Source organism: Quercus lobata, chromosome 7, assembly GCF_001633185.2.
Source record: "Quercus lobata isolate SW786 chromosome 7, ValleyOak3.0 Primary Assembly, whole genome shotgun sequence".
Lineage (NCBI taxonomy): Eukaryota > Viridiplantae > Streptophyta > Magnoliopsida > Fagales > Fagaceae > Quercus > Quercus lobata.
Genome location: NC_044910.1, coordinates 18775343 through 18797210, shown reverse-complemented (window position 1 = coordinate 18797210; position 21868 = coordinate 18775343). Strand labels below are relative to the sequence as shown.

Genomic DNA, 21868 nt, shown 5'->3' with positions numbered 1-21868 from the left:
TACATTAAAAAAAAAAAAAAATTGATATTGGAAGAATGATGACATTGTAAAGATTCAAAAAATTTGGGAATTAAATTTCCAAAATTTGGCAATTAAAAAAAAAAGATTTATGAAATCACCAACCTTATTGACCTTCAAAACTTGCCAGTGCCATAAATCATCTTTTATTTTTTGCAACATTTCTGTCACTTCCCTGCTTAACGCAACTTGGAGAAATTTTGTTTTTTTTTTGTTAACCATCTCTATTTGAATTAATGAGAGTGTATAAAACATGTTATAAGAATTAAACAAAAAATTGTAAATAAAAACTTTATAAGAAGAATTCAATAAAGAAATTGATTAGAATAAATGATTTCATGGGCAAGTAAAAGTAAAACATGTTAATAAGAACAATTCAATAAAAACTTTTGATGTGAAACTCTTACCATTATGCACCAAATTTGATTCGATGAAGATTGAACAAATTTAGGATATAATTAAATATTGGACAACAAAATAATTAAATTGGATCAAAACATTAACATATAAATTAGATCAAACATAAGGAAATTAGCTTAAACAAAAGGTAACAAATACATAAAACGTATTCAATTTGATTAGTAAACAAATATATACCTACATGATTGTAGGTAGGAAAATGGAAGCCTAAACCAAAAAACTGTATAATAAGTTAGAGATTGAAAAAAAAATACACCAACCGTGTATATATACATACTCCACCTAAAAAAGGAGTCCAAATAAAAATCAAACACCCTAAACTCCTTGAAGTCTATGTTAATATAGATCTCTGAAGAAGTTGATACGGAATATAATTCTTTTTATTTAAAAATTCCCTGATTATGCGTTAATTTAGTTTTTGATATATATATATCACCATATACATCTATCAAACCTTTTCTCTTCCGGTCAACCTTTTCATCCTCACCAACAATGCCTTTTTCTTTGGGGGATATATATGGATTTTTGGATAGATTTACATTATATATGGTTTGTTAGGATTATTCATCAAAGCCTAGATCTAAATGCTGATATATATCACCATATGATATTTATTGAAGTTTTCCTCGACCAGTCAACTTTTTATCTTCAGCATCAACGTTTTTTTTTTTTTTTTTAAGAGGGTGATATATACAGTTTTTTTTGGATAGATTTACAATGCCATGATACTACTAATTTAAGATGCATTAGACCTTTATTTTTAAAAGGAGTAATTAAAAAATAAGAAAAATTAGATTACACTATATCTATGTTGCTGCAATTTAAGATGCATTAGACTTTTTTAATGTAAATTTTTTCTTTTTAAAATCTAAAAATCTAAAAAAATTTCTGCAATTTGGTGAAGCCACTTGGCATAACCACGGCTTCTAAACCCAACTTTTATTATATAGTATATGATATGATATATATATATATATAGATTATTATTATTATTATTATTATTATTTTTTGGGTATTCTGGGTCTAATTCTTATCAACTAAAACTTACAAAAATGATGAAATTTCACTGATATATATAAATCATGCCCAAACCAAACTGACAACCACAAACCAAACCGGTCACCCCAACTTCCCTTTGCTCAGTTTCAACGGGTTACAAATTTGGTTAGCGTTCGATGCAGCTGTGCACAAAACCGAGGGCCTCGGTTCAGTGAGAAATTCTCCACCGTTCATCAAAAATTCTCCACAAAACGAAGGTTGCAAAATGGGTTGTCTAAACCATTAGACGATTCACTATTATTGCTTCAGTGAGAAATTCTCCACCGTTCATAAAAAATTCTCCACAAAACGAAGGTTGTAAAATGGGTTGCCTAAACCACTAGATGATTCACTACTGCTTCCCACCCTCAATTCAATATGGTTCGAACACCATACTGTTAGAAAGCTTGTAACACTAATTTTCTCCTAACAAGCTTGCTACTTGGTACTATTTTAGAAACTAAAAGATGGCAACTCAGACAAGAAAGTAACAACTATAAACAATTTTTTACATATTCCTCATTTTTCTATACTCATGAGTTGGGATTGATCCCTCAAATCAAAACTTGTGCTATATGCTTTCCAATCATACCTCGTATGTTCTAATTTGACATTCTTTTAATCCCGATTTCACCATCGTCAATGTCTAATGAGAAACAGATATGTTCCAAAAGAATTATCAAGTTTGCATTAGCAAACCTACAAACTAGCACATCTAAAATCTAAGATTTACCACTTTGAGATACGAAAGGAGAGCAACAAAATGGAAAGAAGATTGAGTCTACTCTATGAATCAGAAGAGTCAAATGTACAAATCTGCTGTACAGTCAAATTTACAGTGTGAGCATTGAATAAAATAGAAACCTCAACTGCTAATGGCTAAAGCAAAATATCACCTAGCACTCTTACGACTGGTTTTTGACAATCTTAACACTGCTGTAGAAACGCTTGAGGTCTTTCATAGCCTTTTCCTCTATCTGAATTGATCGAATAGATGAGGGTGTGTCAACCTCTGGTTTGAACCAGCGGTTCAATCCAGCAGAATCTGATGGCGAGCCCTGACCCGTAGCAACTGAAAACCCAGTTGTTTTTGTCTTTGGGCTGTGGGAGAGGCTCTGCTGTTGCTTTCCCTGCTTGGAGACAAAGCAGAACAAAATCGAATAGGGTATCAGTTTTCCACAAGGAGAAAATAAAAAATAACAGCAATTTCGGGACAATACATGGGCAGCCCATAGTAGAAGCTGGACAAACAGTAAATAGAAAGGAATGGTTACAACAAGGCCACACACATGGGTTTAGCAATGCTTATTTTACTTCTAGTTTATTTGCTAAAAAAGTGGCTTTAAGAAAATAATAATCAAGTCCAGATAACCTCTCTATTAAACTTCTTCCAATATGTACAAAAATGGAATCATGTGTGAGTGGGTGGGGTTTTTTATTTTTATTTTTATTTTTTCCTATTTAGGTGGGAGGGGGGGTACAGTTGAAGTCTCAAACCTTCTGCTGCTTCTGAATATCCCTGAGAGATGGCCGGGAAACTTGGGGAGGCGTTCCAGAAGCAGCCCAAGGAGGCGTGCTTGTTTCTCCATCAGATGGCTGTGAGGTGTGCACAGAGAGAACAGGTATTGGGGTAGAAGGCAAAAATGAACTCAACAGGATTTTCCCATCACTTTTACCATCGGAAAAATGTTCCACCTGGTCTTTGCTTCTGGCTGGTTGGTTCACCTTGATTTTGCTCTGTTCATCCTGTATGTCACGAAGAGAAGTGCGCTCCTTTGAAATTTTAGCCCCACCCCATGCAGGGCCCTCGCTTTTGGGTGTAGGAGGAGTAGGAGCAACATCTTTGGCAGTGTCATCAAGAGCACCACTCAAGAACATAGAAAGCCCTCCCTTTTTGTTCTTCTTCTTGGATGATGTTGGTAATAAATTCCTACTTTTCGGCATGACTGAACTGTCATGAACACAAAAGGGGGACTCTTTGGTGGCTTGGTTAGCCACAATTCCTTTGCACTTCACATCTTCCTCCTATCAAAAGTTATAGTTCAAAAAGATCAACAATTGTGCATAATATTCAAGTCATATTTATTTTATCTTTCTAACTTTTCAATGATTTGTATAAATATAACCCAAAAAAATTCCCTCCAGCATTTGAGGACATAAATAATAATCATGGCTATAAACCAGTACAATTACTACTTTGACACAAATGGCAGACTGCCTCCAAGGGTTGATTTCAAATGTTCGATAAAATCAGATTTAGAGTGAAGTTAACAGAACTATTTCATAATTCATAACAAGAACATGACTAAATTATATGGTAACCATCAATCTACTGCAACCTTTCTTTTTTCGAGCTTGGGACCAGTTGTGAACAAAATATACAGCACAAACTATTTCCAACAAAGAAATTGACTTAACAAAAACCCCATAGAATATAATATAAGCTACCATAACAATGTACAAAATAATACTCACTATAGCAATACTAATCAATAAATATTGGGTTGGGTTTAAGTAATGTTACACCACTAAATATTTCTTTTTGGATGCACATTTTGAAAAATTCACAATTGGATTATATTTTCTTTTTATACCCTCTAGGCTTGCAAACTTTCAAGATTATTAGATAATGGGGGACATAAGTAGCAGCCCACTTTAAATACTTGTAAGAGAAGAGGGAAAGTTGGTTCTAGTTTGGGATGTTTCAGATGATGGAGGGCTCTCTTAGGACCTTGCTTAGTCATTCTAAATTTTGAATCAATTTTTATTTTATTGTTTGTTTTTTGTTTATTTTCTGCTGGATAAGTTTTAATTAAATTGTACTAGAATAAATTCAAATTAGTAATTTCCAGAAATCTGGAACTGGCTTTCTATGGCTGTACCAAAGTCCCATGAGTCTTATTTAATGTTGAGTCATTTTCCTATTTTATTTTATGTTTTGATTCCTTTTCCTATTTGGTTTAGAAGTCCGCCATGTCTTTTTTGGTTTCTTATTAGTAATCCTAGTGATTCTAGGAATAGGTTTTTTAGAGTCCTAGTCCTTCTAGGAAGAGGATTTAACAATCACCTAAAAGAAGGCTTTACTGTGGTCAATTACACTCATAGTGAGATTGATTCTAAATAAATTCCAGCAGCCTTTTCTAAGCTTTGAGAGTGTGATTGCTTTCTCCTATTAGGTGTGATAGCTTAGGAAAACCTAGTGTAATTACCTGGTGTTTTATCCATCTTATTTCATGTACAAGATGAGCATCAGTAGGGGATGCCATAAACTAACACACTTGATGAACAGCAAAGTTGAGATCAGGCCTAGTGAAGGTGAGATAATGCAAGGAGCCAACTAAGCTTCGATAGACATGGGGATTTCACTGTTTTAACCAACAAGCCATCAACTTATTCAAGATTCAATCTTTTCTTTACCCAAACCCTTAAACATCAATATTTATTCAAGAACTCTTCAAGTTTTGGTGCTGAATTCTTAAAGATCCTACATCAAATTTGTATCAAGGTCCATTCAAGCTTCCATTCTGTATCATCATATATAAATAGCTATCTCATCTATAAAAGTTTAAATTTTAAGTTTTTTGTATTTTAACATCAAATTGACATGATATTTGGCACACTTGTTAAAAACACAAAAAACATGTAATCCTAACAGTAGGTTTTTCATAATATTAATTTAATAAAAAATTATTTCGTTGTTTAATATTAATGAAAAGTTAAACCAAGTGCAACTTGATCCTGTATATATATATATATATTTATATGGTTCAGGATTGAATCTATGGGGTCCACTTCATGATAATTGCTCTTTTAATATCAGGCGAAAACACTGATTGGCTTTTGGTATAGGCAGGATTCAAATGTCCCATATTCAATGACAAGAGACTATACCGGTTGAGCTACCTGGAGACCATTACACACACACTACTGCAACCTTGTACATAGGATACCCTTGCACAAGCATGGGCAAGACAATTCTGTGCAGTGTCAAAAGTTGTCGGCCAGTTACTTGGGTCACACAGGTCAAGTATGCATATAAAAAAGACTAGGTAAAATTCCATTTTAAACCATTAGGGGCATAATAAATTAAACCTGTAGTTTAAAATTACAAATTAAACCCTATAGTTTCAAAAGTTAAATTAAACCCTACGGTTTCAAAAAATTAAAAATTAAACTCTCAGCCTATATTAAATCCAATACAATTATTTAAATGTGTTAAGGTTATTTGTTTTTGAAAACCTCAAGGTTTAATTTGCTACTTTTGAAACTATAAGGTTTTAATTTGTTACTTAATAAAACCTAAGGCTAAGGATATGCTTTATTACTTTTGAACATACACTATCTAATTTGTTACACCCCCTAAACTATAGGGTTTAAAATTAAATTTACACAAACAAGTATTTTCTAGAACTATGTTTTGACTTGATTCAGCTTTCTTTGATGTGCATGCACATAAATTACCACAATGAATTTTAATATTTGGCTAGAAACTTGAATTCCTCCCAAATACTCATCAGAAAATTTTTGCGGATCCATAAGCAACCAACCAGTTAAAGACCACATACATACACACACAAATCATTAACATTCACCTGGGCCTAAATTCCTCCCAAGTAATCCTGATTAGAACTTTTGTGTACCTATAATCAACCTAAGTCCCATTTAGTAAAAAATCATATTATTGCATCCAATTACTGTTTAAAACCCAGGGAGTATTATGATGGTCATAAAGCTAACCTTATTCTTGGAAATATGAGAAAGTCCAACATCCAAGAAATCCTTTGTAGGGTTTGAAACGACTTCAGTCCCACAAAAACTAGATGCTGTCTCAACTTGAGACATGCTCTGTTTGCTCTTTCTTCTCTGCTTTCTTGATACCTCAGCCTTTTTGTTGCCTTTTCCATCTGGTGAAACCGAAGATGAAGATTTTTCCTGTGGTGTGTCAACTGGAACACCAAGTGCAGCAAGCAAGCTCTCCAGAGAAGATTTTGTTTCAAGCTTTGCAATTTGTTGGTCATCGAGATGATGCCCATCAGACTGCTTTGCTTGAAGCATCTCAATCTGCTGCAACTTTTTCCTCAAAGCTCGAACTTTTTTACAGAGTCCTTCAAGGGGACTATCTTTAGGTTGTAAAAAGGAGTCTACTCTTTGGTCCTTATCACTTTTCGAGGCAGTTTTCTTCTTTGTGTGGTTGTCGCGGGTCCTTATAATCTCGCACTCACTATCATCCTCTTCACTATTAATAATTGCAGGAAAAGTAGCTGTTGGAGTTGGGAGCCGGCGGTGACTCCACGGTTCAGATGATCTCAGGTCCAAAAGCTTTTCAAGGTTAGCTAAAATATCTAGCGAGGCACTTGCAATAGCATGGGTTGAGACCGTAAATATATAGTCAAGGTTCCGAATAGCAATATCCTGCGCAGGCAAAACATCTTCAATAAATACGTTACCACCAATAATTTGGTGTAAGTTATATCTTCAAAATAAAGTCTATAGAAATGCTTGATGGGAACACCATATAAAAAGCAGCAAGTGGCAATTATCACACGATATTTAAGGTAACAGCAACATTGATCCAAAACACAATAATTTAGGCCCCGTTTGGTACACCCACTCAAACACATATTTTTAGTTTTTAAACAACATTACACGTATTTCCACACACTTTTTCACCCACACGAATTTTCACATATGTTTTCAAACACATTTTTTTAGTTTTTAAGTGCATGTACCAAACACCCTCTTATTTGCAATGTATTAAATTATCTTTTGAGAATGAAGTACAAGAGGCGAAGCCCCAAAAATAATTAAATAAGAACTCCAGTGGTCCTAGCAATCTGGTTAGCAGTTTCCTACAATGAGTTTAGCAAACAGAATCGTAGAATAGGCTGTCCTCCAAAAAAAAAAACTTTCCCAGGCCTACCCCATAATGAACATTACATCTAAAGCGGGTGTATCCAGGTGACCAATTGATTTTATTTTTAATTTGGGTAAGTCCGATGACCAACTTGATACCAACAATTCCTTGTTTGTCCCAAAAAAAGAAAAATGACATGAAATACGGGAAATAATGAACCAAAAAAGATTGATTTATTACAATATTTAGAACAAGAAACAGACTTCCCAAAAATAGTTTGGCCATGAGGTCTAAAGTAGCATATGGAAATGGAATTGAAAAACCTACAAAGCAATGCTTGAGATATGAGAGGAGGGATTATTGATTGTTTATGGTCACTGTAAGAAAAAACCAACAAATTGTGGGCTTCAGAGCGACAAAGACAGAAATAAAACAAGTACATTTGAAGCTTATTATAACACCAATGAGCTATATCTCAACTGGCACTTCTCCCACAATAATGGGATGGAGAGTGAGGTTGTTGGTTCAAGAGCCACTGAGCATGTGTTTACCAATAAATAATAATAAAAAAAATCTAATTATAACATTTATAAAATTCTACCAAATTAGGCAGCACATAAGTGAGTATACCTCACAGTGCTTCCTCAGATCATTTGCTTCCAGTGAATCTGCAATCTCAAGCAGTTGTATAGCATTCCGTGGCTCCACTAGACACTCCGCTGCCACTTTTTCACAAAGGCTTTTTAAGCTTGGTATGGGCCTATGCCCACAGTCATCCTTTTGTACGGTGGATAACAGATTAATGGACTCCAGATCATTAAACATAAAATCTTCATCAAACTCCTCTGGCTCGTCCCTGACATTCAGCTTGAGCTTCTGAGGATTTTCAGCCACATTGGGAGGATAGACAGGATGATACAAAGAACCAACAATCAATAAATGTGTTTCACCTACTGAAACTGAAGTAGCCCTCTTTACACCATGCAACCGAGATGCAACGGGCAGCTTATCCTTACCTTTCTTCCCATCCCACATGTAAACATCACCTGTTGCTGTAACTGCAGCAATCCAGTACTTTCCTGCAGATATACTCACCAAATTTCTTCCACAGAGCGAATATAACTACAAAAAATGGAAAAAAAAACATAGATTACAAGTAAATAACATGTTTCACTTGGGAAGATAGGACAAAGTCATCAGAGGCACTGAGCTATCAAATAAAACCTGCTGACATCTTAGATCAGGATCCGAGGAGACCCAATAAAATATAGCACCATCATCAGTAAGAGCCACACTGTGCACCATCCCTGCAGCAACAGCTACCACATGAAGCCGTTCCATACGATGAAACTTCAAAATGGTAGTTCCACCTTTCTTCAAGTTTCTAGCGATAACTACACGTCTAGGAGTAACAAGTCGATGACCCCAAGTGTATACCTGCCCCAGATATGTAAGGTTTGGAAAAAGTAAGAGCAGAACAGCAGAAAGGTATTTGCATAACCAACCCAAATAAATAAAAAATTACAACAAGAAGGACCTGACACTAGTTAAAGCTGAATAGAAAAAGAAAACTGAACTCAAGCTAAAGTAGCTGGGATTAAGAGTTTTTTGAGTTAAGAAGTCTTATAACAATATAAATCTGCTAAAAGTTACCTCACCATCAGCTCCTAAAACAACCGTGTGGTATTTTGCAGCTGCAACCCCAGAAAAAACCTTGCCTTTCAAGTATTCAACCACTCTTGGTGTGTAATTTGATGCTGAGTTAGATGTGCCATAACCAAGCTGACCCTCCCTGTTGCATCCCCATGTGAAAACTTCACCAGTCTCAGAAACTACAGCAGTATGTTTGTTTGCTGCAGCTACAGAAAAAATTTTTGACCTCAAGGAACTCACTCTGCGAGGTGTGGGTTGCGTATCCACTGAAGGGTAGCCAAGCTGACCCTCTGCACAACAATAGATGAAACAAGTCAATACTTCATCAATCAATAATAATAGGAAACACATAAACAGCTAGAAGTAACATCTTTATCATTCTACTGTATCATTACTTTATTTTTAAAGCATGGACTGTAACAGGACACGATGCAACAATTCTTGAAAAACCAGGACACAACACAACAGGTGAAAAGAAACTAATTAAATGAATATATATTTTTAGGTCTATTTTATATATTTTTAAGCATATTTAGCTTTTAGTAATAAGTAACTACCATTGAAATGTTAAGAAAATTTATCTAAAATCAATTTAAAAGCTACCAACAACAGCAACTAAGTGCACTATCAATAATAGAGAAAAAATAAATAAACAGATATATGTTTGGCTGAGAGACTTTTTAAGCAAACAAAAGTAAAAAATAAATAAACAAAAAAGAGAAAACAAAAGAGAGAACAGATTGAGAATGAGAATGAGAATGAGAGAGGGTTTGAGAGTCTAAGATTGAAGCTGCCGTAACAGGATGAAAGCAGAGAGAGAGAGAGAGAGAGAGAGAGAGAGGAACTAGAGCCTATAGAATCATCATGTTTTCCAGAGAGAGACATTGTTGAGACCCCTAAACGCTCTATCGACAACTCTGATTATCAGGTTGTCAAAAAGCCAAATGTTTTCTCTCATTTTTTCAGTTTTTTTTTTTTTCTTTTATTTCACCGTGTTAAGACTATGTCTTGACTGTGTCTTAGTCATGAATACAGTATCCAAAATAATAATAATAATAATAATAAATATTTTTCCTGCCAGACATTCCACTAACATGCATGTAGCCATATCTCAAGCATGTCCATGTACAACACTAACAGGCAGGCCTCTTTCACATTAGCTAACCAATAAGTGAGTAGATATAGATAAGTCTTTGACAATGGCACAAAATATTATCTGGTTGACAATTCTATGAAATATACAACTAAATTCCCTTATCATTTACCTCTGTTGGATCCCCAGGTGAATACTTCCCCACCCTCTGTAGCGACAACAGTGTGATGTTTAGCTGCTGCAATTGCCTTCACCCGACGGGACCCTAAACCAGAAGTCACCTGACGGGGCGTGATAACTGCAGCTTGACCACTGCAAAGAATATATTAATATCATAAGTTGCATCTGATTGACAATTCACAAAAAGCATATTAGCTGAAAGAAGGAATTTTGCAAGTGAGATCATCCATTTTCACAAATAAAAAAATACAGGAATTCAACTTGTACTTTATCCAAAAGCACTAAAATCTGAGCATAAAGGTAAGAATGGGCTTTCACTCTGTTTGTGCCTCAGTAGCTTGTGAGTGAAAACTAAAGTTAATGGATGCAAGCACACAAATTACACCCATGATCATATTCTTTTGCTATTCCTACACAAACATGCATATGAGAATCAGAGATTATATAAATATATACCATTCTGTGCAAGGCTCAGAATTCAGTTTGACAATATGTTGAAAAAAATTAAAATTGAAAACTATGTTAATCTAGAATAACATCCAAAACTTAAACTCTCTGTTGCATGCAAAATATTTTTTGATATATAAAATACCGCGTTAATGACAAAATTTGGTTGCATAAAAAAATTTCAAATTGAAATCATCAAAGAAAAAAATATAATAGCATACCTGTGTATATCAAAGTCAGGGTGCCCAAGGCGGCCCCCCCTTCCAAATCCCCAAGTATAGACCTCTCCTCGGGCACTGACTGCTACACTATGGAACTTTGCAGAAGAAACCAACTTGATATAAGAACCATGAAGTGAATCAACTTTACATGGTAATTTTTGTATGTGTTCATTGCCAGTTCCAAGTTGATAGTTTGCACCACTTCCCCAACTATACACCTCTGTAGCAACTAAAGACATGCATAAAATTTCAGGTTATTCCCAGTTACATCTACATTTATTTTTAAAAATAACAACATGATCCTCAGTAAGGATGTCATAATAAAGCAGGGGATACCTGAATTCAGTCCATTGCCAACCACCTGCAAGACTGGCCCAGATAGGAGATCTACAGGGGTTCGACTTTTAGAGTCCTCCAATGTAATAGAGGCACCAAATTGAAGAAGGATACTAGCCACTGCAAGATGTCCAAAATGTAGAGCCCTGTGAAGGCTACTCCATCCTGATTCTCCATCCTGATATGGTAATGTGAGGGTCATGCAAAGCGGGAGTTCAGAATTATAAAAATGAAATACTCTTTTGAGTGCAACTTGGAATCTAAAATCTAGGAGGATCTCAAAATGATTGCGATTCCAGTAACAAGTGATTGCCTTTCCAACTTCCATGAGTCACAGAAAGATATTCTGATAAATTCCCTTAGGGTTCCTCATTTATGATTAAATTGCAAATAAAGATGGTAGATAAACTAACAATACCACATATTCTCTCATTAAGCCAGCCTCCAAGATCCTGACCTTTATGCTTTCTAATTCCACGAGAAACAGATGTAAAGGACATCATCACATCAATAACTTATAAGAATGTCTCCATCCAGACAGAATAATAATGAGCAGAATTAGCAGATTGTCTCCATGAAGATATAATTAGGGAAAACATCCCTCTAATGTATCAGATTTTCAATAAAATCAACTCATCAGAAATACGAGCCAGCAATCCAATCGCATAGTGAAAACAAATACCAACATTCTCTACATAATAACTTGACAGGGTATTTATTTAGGGTTAAATTGCATTAACCTCCCCTGAGATTTGGGGAAATGTAAAAAATATCATCAATATTTTTCATAAGCAATATTCTACCCCTTGAGATTTTGTTATATATAACAGAGACTCTACAACCATTCATGTACTCTTACAACTTGAGTCAAAATACACATTTTTTCAAATTAATATCTCATCGAAAATAGCCACAGATAGTGTTTACAAACCAAACTGTTTACATGATAAGGAGAATCAAGAAAAACAAAATAAAAGTAATAATCTCAAGGGGCTAAGTAACATTTCTGAAAACAGGAGGTTTCTGAAATTTCCTCATACTTCACGGGAGGTTATTGTAATTTACCCTATCATAAAACATTCAAATCAGTTAAAGGAACAGAAGAGTCAACACACCCTTGCATCTGGGTCTGCACCAGCTGCAAGAAGCCTCCTAATGATGGGAACGTGGTTTCTCCAAGTTGCAATATGAAGAGGCGTAAGACCAAATATGTTTCTTGAATTAATATTACCCCCATTCTTCTTAAGTATTGCCAATGCTGAATCTACATCGGTCAATGACCCTTCTCGCACAATGAGCCACAAATCTTTATGGGAGCCACTAGACAAAAACTTGCGACCAGGAGTCTGAAAATTCTGCTTTTGTCCATGAGGCAAGACTAGCGACTCCATAAATTTAATTCTGAGGGCTAAATGCTCTATCAAGCAACAAATATGTAGTCAACAGATAATCTCATGAGCCAGAGCCTACAAAGTCCTTGTGCGATTTTAGTTCAGGCCAAATTACCAATACGGCCTTTGAATGAAGTCAATTCTGTTTAGTCCATGACACAATTGATTTTCTAATCCAAAAATCAAGAAAATATAGAAGATAAATCCATTTAGCTGAAGAATTGAATTAACAGTTTTCTAAGTCACAATTCACCATCCTTATTATAAACACAAACCAATTGGCAACAGCAATTTACAAACTCCCATCACATTTCATGGACTGCAGAGAAGTCCCCGATAAGCAGGTAAAGCAACAAACTGCATTTTAAAAACCTTCATCAGCATAATATACCTTTTGCACATATTCAAACATTAAAACTAAAACGAACTTTGATAACAAGAGATAAGCATTATAGTCCATAATACTCAAGCTGACATTGCTTTCTTTTACTTATACTGGAAAATAGAAGACCCAAGGAACATTTGTATCTGGATTGAAATGAAACTGTGAATAATATCAATGCAAATTGTGCAAAGAATTTAAATGTGTAATGACAGCAAACAATAAGAACACTAATAAAATCAAAATGCCAGCTTGAAGCTTGAACACACATAACTGGTAGCAATTACCACCTAAAACCACCGATCAAGCAATAATAATTATGAAAACCCAGATCGAATATCACATGAATCTGATGAATAACCATCAAAATGAATCACACCCACCATTCAAAATTACAAATTTCGACTAAACTAATTAATTGGCTAAAGCAAACGATGGCAGGTAGCACCTAAAAACGCTAGCTTCAAACCAAAGCAACAAATTTTAGAAACAAAACACATTGATAAATAGAAAGAATGACAATTAGCCTAAGAAAACATCAAAGACACAGAAGTTGAATTGTTTTGTTAGTACATCAACATTTTGACTATCTCCATTTAAAAATAGAAATACATCACCTGGGCTGAGATTAATAGCTTGAATAAGAAAAAATTCAAAAGTGGTGCAAGTGTTTGTGAGTAATCTGGAAAGATATAAGATGCTGATTTTTTTTCTTTCTGTAACGGAGAGTATCGAAGCAGAGAATATACCCCAAACCAAATGGCATAATACTAATAAAACTCGTAAAACAGAGTGAAACGACTTTCTTTGCTCTTGCAACAACAAGGGCATTTTCGGGATTTAATCTTTTTTTTCTTTTTTTACATTTATTTGTACATCTCAAATCGGTGTGCCTCCAAACTCTGAGTTGTCCTTCCGCCACGTACCAGAGTGTCTCTGATACTGACACGTGGCGAAAACACTTGTCGCCTCATTATATTTTACTTCTGTTGGCACTTGCGAACTCTCCTAAAACTCCCAACCTTGAAAGTGTCGGACCTCAATCACCAATTTACCCATATACTTTTTCTTTTTCTTTTTCTTTTTTTAAATTACACTAGCACGTCACCAATAAAATTGCATGTAAATTAGTTGCGCGGAGCTGGTGGTACACACGCATATGTAGAAATTATAGAGTCCTCTAATAGACTATGTTATTTATTTATCATTCTACTAAAAAACTTCCACTTGTTTAAAATTACTAAATCAGTAATTAATTTCTATTTAAAAAAAATTTCAAACTAACAATTTTAAACAAATATAAGTATTTTAGTGAAATGGTAGACAACATCACTTGTCCACCATGTAGATCTTATAATTTCTCACTCATCTACCCAAAAAATTATACAATCTTCTGGTGGACCACGTCACTTGTCTACTATTCCACTAAAAGACTCTCACATGTTTAAAATTGTTGAGTCGGTAAGTTTAAAAAAAAAAATTAACTCAGCAATTTTAAACAAGTGAGAATCTTTTAGTAGAATGGCGGACCACGTCACTTGTCCACTACGAGGACATTGTAATTTCCCCATATGCCCAATGTAAGACAAAGTCCATTTATTTGTTTTTTTTTTTTAATTACACTGTATACTTTATCACTAATGACATTTAGGGATTTTTTTTTTTTTTCATGTTACATTTCATTTTATTCATACTCGCTACTCATACTTATATTATAGGAACAAAATTTGTAAAATAATAGTATCTTTTAACATAATTATATAATTTTTTTATTTAATATAATTATTAAATTAACATTTTCAAAAATTTATTTGAGGATTTAGTTTTTTTTAAGTGTTTTAAAACACAACTTCATCACTTATTTATAATTTTTAAGATTAATATTGTTTTGAAGATATTTGGGAATTTTTAGTTAAATCTTGTTTTAAAATCATGAATTTAATTAACTTGGTTGAATTTGTAACATGTAAAATAATGTTTCCAAAACATTTTTTTTAATGATAAATTATGTATTTGGTCCCTATATTAATTTAGTCTTTTAACTTTTTAGTATTGTATTAAAAAAGTCTTTGGCATTAAGTGATAAATGAGAAATGCTGATGACATGAGTCTATTGATAATGATAAAAAATTATTTTTATCGTCAATTAAACTTCAATTTGGACACCCACATGTCAAAATAAAAATAAATAAGACTTTGAAAAAATTATTTATTTTATATATTATATATCAATCCAAGAGTTGAGATGTACATTCTACACTAAAAGCAGAACCCACCCACAGTATTACACCACCACCCTCCCCAGTTCACAATCACTTTGGAACGCATCATCGCCTTTGCAGCTTGGAAAGTTGGTATCTATATTGGAAATTAGAAGGTTTTGTTAAACACCAATAGGTCATGTTAACGAATGTCCTTAAAGCAATTATTAATAAATCATAATAAATAAATTTTGACGTCACTTTTATAAGAAATATAAAAAGTTGTCAACAACATTTATTGTTTTATCATTTTTCCAATAAAAATTTTCTAAAAATAGTTCATAAACTAATTGTATTGGTTAACATTTCTCATTGCAAAAAAAAAAAAAAATTTACTCAAAAACGCCACCATCTCAAGTCATGCATATTATCTTATATTTGTTGTCACTTGTCACTATCACAAATGCAGGTGAGAATCAAGAAAAATGGAAGAAATTGTGTACCTTTGGGTGATGGCGGAACCGAAAATGATGGTGATTTGAAATTCCAATCGGTGCATAACGTGATCTTGCCGTGAATCCAAAACTGTGATCTCACAGTATTTAGTGTACATATATGGAGATCTCCTTTTGGGTTTTCGGAAATGGGTCTGATTTTAGTTTTGTTAGATTTTCATTTTATGTGCAATTGTAGTTTGAAGTTTTCACGGTGATGGATGCTACACACGCATATGACTTTCTTTGTATTTTGCAAGCCTGAATTAACAACCACAATAATCTTGAAGTTGTCGACTGTTTTTTGTAAAACGTTATAAAATATCTTGTAGAAGGCCTGGTCAGTCTTATCAACTTACTTTCAGATGATTGCTTTTTCTTTGTTTAAGAGTGAACATCTTATTCTAATGGTTTCTTGTCAAGGTCTTCAAATCCGGACCGTTCATTGAACCGTAAAAGAGAGAGCTTCAAGGTTTTTGAGATCGAACCAAGGTCAAACCGGAGTCGAACCGTGATGACGTCATAATTAATTTAATAATTATTTTAAATATATATAAAAATATTAAATTAGTAAAAAAATAGAAAAATTAACTAAAATAGTCCAATTAAAACTATAAATCCATATTTTAACTATGTCTAATATATCCATCTATAACCCAAATATGAAATATCTATCCAATAATAATAACCATTTTTTTATAAAAAGAAAATTAAAAGCATCAATTGTCTTTCCGAGTTCCACTTTCCAATGCTCACGTGACTAGCTCACGTTCACAAACCTAAAAAAGCACTAGAAACAAAAGTGAATGAAATTAAAGGAAGAGATAAAAAAGCAATACAAACAAAAGTAGATGAAGAAAAAATTGTGATGTTATATCCACAATATTTTTCGCAATATTTTTACAAGAATCACATCAAAATCTTATGTGGAAAGTTATTACTAGTTTTAATTTGAACCCATCACTAAAATTATTTTTTTACTCACCAATATTAGCTAATAACAATCTATTACTTAAAATTTATTGTGAAAATATTGTGTTAGTATTTCTTAATATTAAATACCACACGTTTGAATAAAAATTAAAAAAATTAAAAAAAAAAAAAACCAAACCCACACGATTACATAAAATAAAAAAAAATAAAACTTAGGGATAAAGACCACCACACATTTTCATACGGACCCAATTTATTACTCAACTCTCAACCTCACATATACTTCACAGTTATCACTTATCACATTCACATATTCAATTCACATTAGAGAAAAGAGAAGTGAGAGAGAGGAGAATCTGAAGCGCCGGTGGAGATCGTGGCGCACAGATCGAAGGCCAGCGGAGATCGAGGTTGCCGAAAGGACAAAGTCGGTGGAGATCGGCATTCACCAACACTACCTCATCCACTGCCCCACTGTCGTTCGTCCTCCTCCCCACCACCAGACTGGGTCAAATCGACTTGTTCTTCTTCTTTTTTTTTTTCTTTTTTTTTTTCATATTTGTTTGTTCTAATTCAACTTTATTGTAAGAATTGGAGAAGCGGTCTGATCACGGTTCTTAGAACCATGCGGTTAAACCACGGTTCGAATGGTTCCCTACTTTTTTGGCATAGACCAATTCTTAAGCTTAAAGAACCGTGATTGTGAGAGGTTCACGGTTTTCCCAATCGGACCGTACGATCCGATCCGGGTTTCAAAACCTTGCTTCTTGATGGAGAAGTTGAGCCGTTGAATTTGTCACTAGTTGCCTTTTAGATCATTTCCACAGATCATTTCCACATTTATGCTGCAATATACATTTGGGGGCCTTTGATTATTGCCACGTGCTTATGTATCATATGATTTTACGATATGATTTTATTCATATGATAAACATTATTGTTTAACTCTCTAATAAAAGGATTAATTGCATCAGGGCATTCAATACTCGTTACGTGCCTAGTTTAATTGTTATGAACTCAATTAGTTTATTGGTTGCTTTGAGAGAACCAAGACCTCTTAATTGATAAATGGACTATTTCAAGGGAGTCCAAACTGCCAAAATGAATACTCGCTCAATAATAATATTTTTCAACTTTCTTTATTAATCAACATTAAGCAACATAAATAAATGGTTTTACAAGATAAAGCTAACATTTAAATTCAAAAAAAAAAAAAAAAAAAAAAAAAAAAAAAAAAAAAACCTAATCTTTATCTATTACAAGTAGAATAGATTTATTCAAACAATAAGCTAACAATCTATCCTATCATTATCTAATTACCCAACTCCTAATAACAAAAATAAAAACTTAAATAATAAATTAAATAAAAACTAGACACTGATCAAAACTATTTGACAAAGAAGCGAAATTGAAAATTGTAAGAGTATTACCATTAGGTAATGCCAAATGCATTTGACATTTGGCACACCAAACACCAAAAAACCCTTCTCATGAGGTGTTCTAAACCTTATAAATTTTGATGCAGGTGAACAGCAACATTTCATCTTTGAAATAGTACGGACAGATGTGCTAAAAAAAAAAATAATATTTTTTTATTCATTTCCTCTCTATTCTTTTATTACTTTTCTTTCATCTCTCTCTTACTTTTTTCTTCTTTCTTCCTCCGCCTGTTCCTTATCTCCTATCACTCCCTCTTTCCTTTTTCTTCTTCTTTTCTAGCATCTTCACCACATGGCTTCAGGTTCCTTTTTTTTCTTTTTCTTTTTTCCATTTTTTTTCCGTTCACTTTCTCTACGCCTCTTTCTCCCTCTTTTATTTTTTTTTTTCCTGTCACTATCTCTCTCTCTCTCTCTCTCTCTCTCTCTCTTTCTTGTCCACAGTCTTCGCTGCCAACCTCCACAGCCCTCATCTGATCCCATTTATGACGACTCACTTGGTAATGACTGAGTCTTCGTCCGCATCGACAATAACCCTGTCTCCGTCTTTGCCAACTCTAGCGAGTACGAAGAAGAAGGTGATTCCGATTCAATATTCGCGGATGCGCTTGAGGGACTCTGGTGGCGGGGTTGTCGAGGAAACCATTGTCGGAGAGCGTGAGGAAGGAGATTTTGGAGCTAGGTTGTGGGTTTGTTTGATTTGGGATGGGTTTTGAGGTTTGTGAATGTGGTGGATTGTTATGGATTTTTTTTTTTTTAAGCAGCACTGGTGGATGTGGGTTTGTGCTGGTGGTGGTTGTCGGTGTTATTGCGGCAGTGGTTGTTGGTGGTCATTGTTGCGACAGTGGTGGTTGTGTCGTTGTTGTTGTTGTTGTTGTTGTTGTTGTTGTTGATGATGATGATGATGATGATGGGAGGAGTTGATATATTATTTTAATATGTTGTAAATATTATTTTAAAGTATAGAATTGAAGGATAAAACATGTGATGAATGAGATATTATAAAATGATGTGGTAAGATAATAAAGTAGGTTTTTGATGTGTCAAAATGACATTTTTAATAAGAGAGCCGATAGGAATGCTCTAATATGGTAGCACAAGAAAACATCTTCAAAGTTCCAACCAAAGTCCCATATAAAATCCTCTGTCGCCTAACATTTTTATCTTCATATCCCTTTTATTACGTTGTAGAGTAATATTCGGATGCTAGATATTTATTGAATACTCATGTACTAGGTATGTATATTATTTAATGTAACATAGTTTTTCACATGATACTTATAAATATTTTCACATGTTTGTTTGTACATACTCTTTGCAAATAATATCACATGCTATTTAGTATTTATATGTATATACTTCATTTACTATTATGCATTGGCGGCTCCATGTTAAAGCCAGGATGGCCAAAAGACCACCCTGACTTAGAAAAAAATCATTATTATACATAAAATTAAAAAATTTATGATTTTTTTACCCTTAAAAAAATGTGTGATCACCCTAAATTTTTTTAAGCTTAATATAATTAAACTTTGAACAAAGTTTAGCAACAAATTAACTTAATTGTAGACTAAGACTACAACTCCACTCGATATTTTTTTTAATGGATCGAATTTTGACAAATCCACAATTAGATTACTTTTTTTTTTTTCTTATATCCTTCATGTTTGCAAAATTTCAAGAAGATCAAAGATCAATAGCTTATGTCATCAATCAAATGTTTAAATTTCAAGTTTTTGTAATCTAAAATTATATGTAAAAAATAAGTTTAGTGATCAAAATCAAATAGTAAATAACATCCGAGTCGCATGAAATTTATTTATGTGTTTTAAGAACATACAATTCAATGGTTAGATTTTCAAAATATATAGTCATGTTAATTTGTTTATTGAAAGTTGTAGTCAAATTTTGTCCTCAAACTTTGTTCCTCTTAACAATATATTGAGCCCTTACAAATAAAAAGAAAAATCTAAGAAAAATTTTATTTAACTAAAATTTTGAAAAAGATATAGCTTGCAGCATTAATAATAAGATTATCATGCTTTGATTTTTGGTTGTTGTCAATATATGAATTTATCTTTTTATTAGATTTTGTTTAATTTAAGTTTCTTCATGAGCACCCTAAAAAAAATTCTTGGAGCCGCCACTACTATTATGTACATTTATTGTCTATAAAAAAAGCCTCTTTCAAAACCAAATGGCAAGTATGTAAGCTATATTTCAAAATGTGATTATTGTGATTAAATTAAAATAATGCACCATCCTTTGGATACGTAGTGTTGGATGTCTAACACATTTTTCACACGTAACCAAACTTCCAAGTCCATGAATCTTTGGTTCGAGACCTTTGATTGCCTTAATTAGCTTAGGAACCCATCGTATTGTTTTTTAGTTAATTAGGTAATTAAAATGAATTAGACAATAGATGACCAGTCATATCTAGAATGAACTAATGGTTGGCGGTGACTCCATAAAAGAAAATAAGAAATAGAGATTCACTCACACACACATCACCCTGGTAATACAAATACACACATGGCCAATAAAAAAAAAAAGTAGTGTCTTTGTTTTTGAATAAAAATAGCAACACCTCCTTCCAATGTGGGGGAGAGTCAATGGGGCGGGTGGGTTCCCCCCTCGTGGCAAATAGCGCACGCCCACAACTATCATTATTTAATTTTTCTTGAAATTTTCTTGACAGGTAGGAAATGGCATTCAGATTGATTCCATCAACTCTTGAAAAGTAATAAGAGTTAAGCCTTATGGAGGCCTTGAATTATCATGATTCAAGTTTTCTAGCCCCTCTAAAGCTTTACCCATATCAACTGCTTCTATGGCACCATCCATGCTTTTACTCTCAGTCCTTTGACCACTAGCAATAAGTGGCTACTTAATACCAGGATTCAAAGGAACATAAGCTTTTAGGTGATGATTACATGGAGAAGTCTGGCCCTTTGTGGTACCGAGATCTTTTTGCATCTGTGCCCAACTTTTCGTTTCTAAACTGATGATGTCGAAAAATCAACAGAAAGCTACACAGTCCTCATGTGCTCGAAACAACACCTACACAACACAAAAAGAGAAGATCTCACAGAGAGCACCGGTGTGGTGCCAGCCAAGTACCCTCCGAAGGTCAAGTTAGAATTTCTCACAACTCTAGAGCTCCAGAGCGGGTAAATTATGCGTATCTTGGTTAGTGAGGGTTTGGGGCTTTTATAGTAGTAGAGAGTTGACATCTCTGCCTTAGTTTAGAAGTCTTTTCCTTATAGGAGTCCTCATAAGCGTATTTTGTGGAATCCTTTCCTTGTAGGAGACTAACACTTGCCGTGGGGCACAAGATGTTTTCTTATACGTGCACACGTGGAGGCCAAACCAAGATTATACCAGAGCCGTCAATCTTATGTATCCCTTTCAGCTTAGTGTCGTCGGCTTTTCGTCTTAAATAGTTAGCCTTGTCAACTTAAAGCTGTAGACTCCCTACTGTTATTTGTCAGTGAGCACAAAACAAGCTGTCGGGTTTGATTAGGACGTCGCCCTGCATCCATCCCATAAATGAGTATATTTACAATTTTATCCTTATCACTAAACATTCCTACTATGGCATGATCTAGTATGGTGCCCAAATTTTTTACATTTGAAGCATCAGCTTCAAAAGCAATTTAAAGCTAATTTATTCTCAAAGTATCATTCCCATGGAAAAATCACAATAAACCAAAATGGTTAGTGTAACAATTCAAGAAAAAGCACTAGCTACACCTGTGTTATACCTCA

At 33.9% G+C, this 21868-nt stretch overlaps 1 protein-coding gene across 1 annotated transcript; it reads right to left on the bottom strand.

Moving 5' to 3' along the window:
* Window positions 1-2237: 2237 nt before the first annotated feature.
* On the bottom strand, window positions 2238-13837 carry LOC115952597. The gene is made up of 11 exons (XM_031069771.1): window positions 13651-13837; window positions 12376-13008; window positions 11261-11438; window positions 10925-11153; window positions 10249-10388; window positions 8984-9273; window positions 8555-8767; window positions 7961-8452; window positions 6214-6888; window positions 2974-3501; window positions 2238-2606 (listed from the first exon to the last, which is right to left on the bottom strand). Exons 2-11 carry the CDS (start codon window positions 12649-12651, stop codon window positions 2382-2384), a joined length of 3246 nt encoding a protein of 1081 aa, XP_030925631.1. The 5' UTR covers window positions 12652-13008; window positions 13651-13837; the 3' UTR covers window positions 2238-2381.
* Window positions 13838-21868: the final 8031 nt, after the last annotated feature.

Excerpts from the sequence above, each read along its gene's own strand:
- LOC115952597 (XM_031069771.1), bottom strand. The coding sequence starts at position 12,651 with ATGGAGTCGCTAGTCTTGCCTCATGGACAAAAGCAGAATTTTCAGACT. Across the intron at positions 8,453-8,554 it reads CTGATCTAAGATGTCAGCAG|TTATATTCGCTCTGTGGAAG; the intron begins GTTTTATTTGAT and ends CATTTTTTGTAG. Across the intron at positions 6,889-7,960 it reads ATCTGAGGAAGCACTGTGAG|GATATTGCTATTCGGAACCT; the intron begins GTATACTCACTT and ends TTGCCTGCGCAG.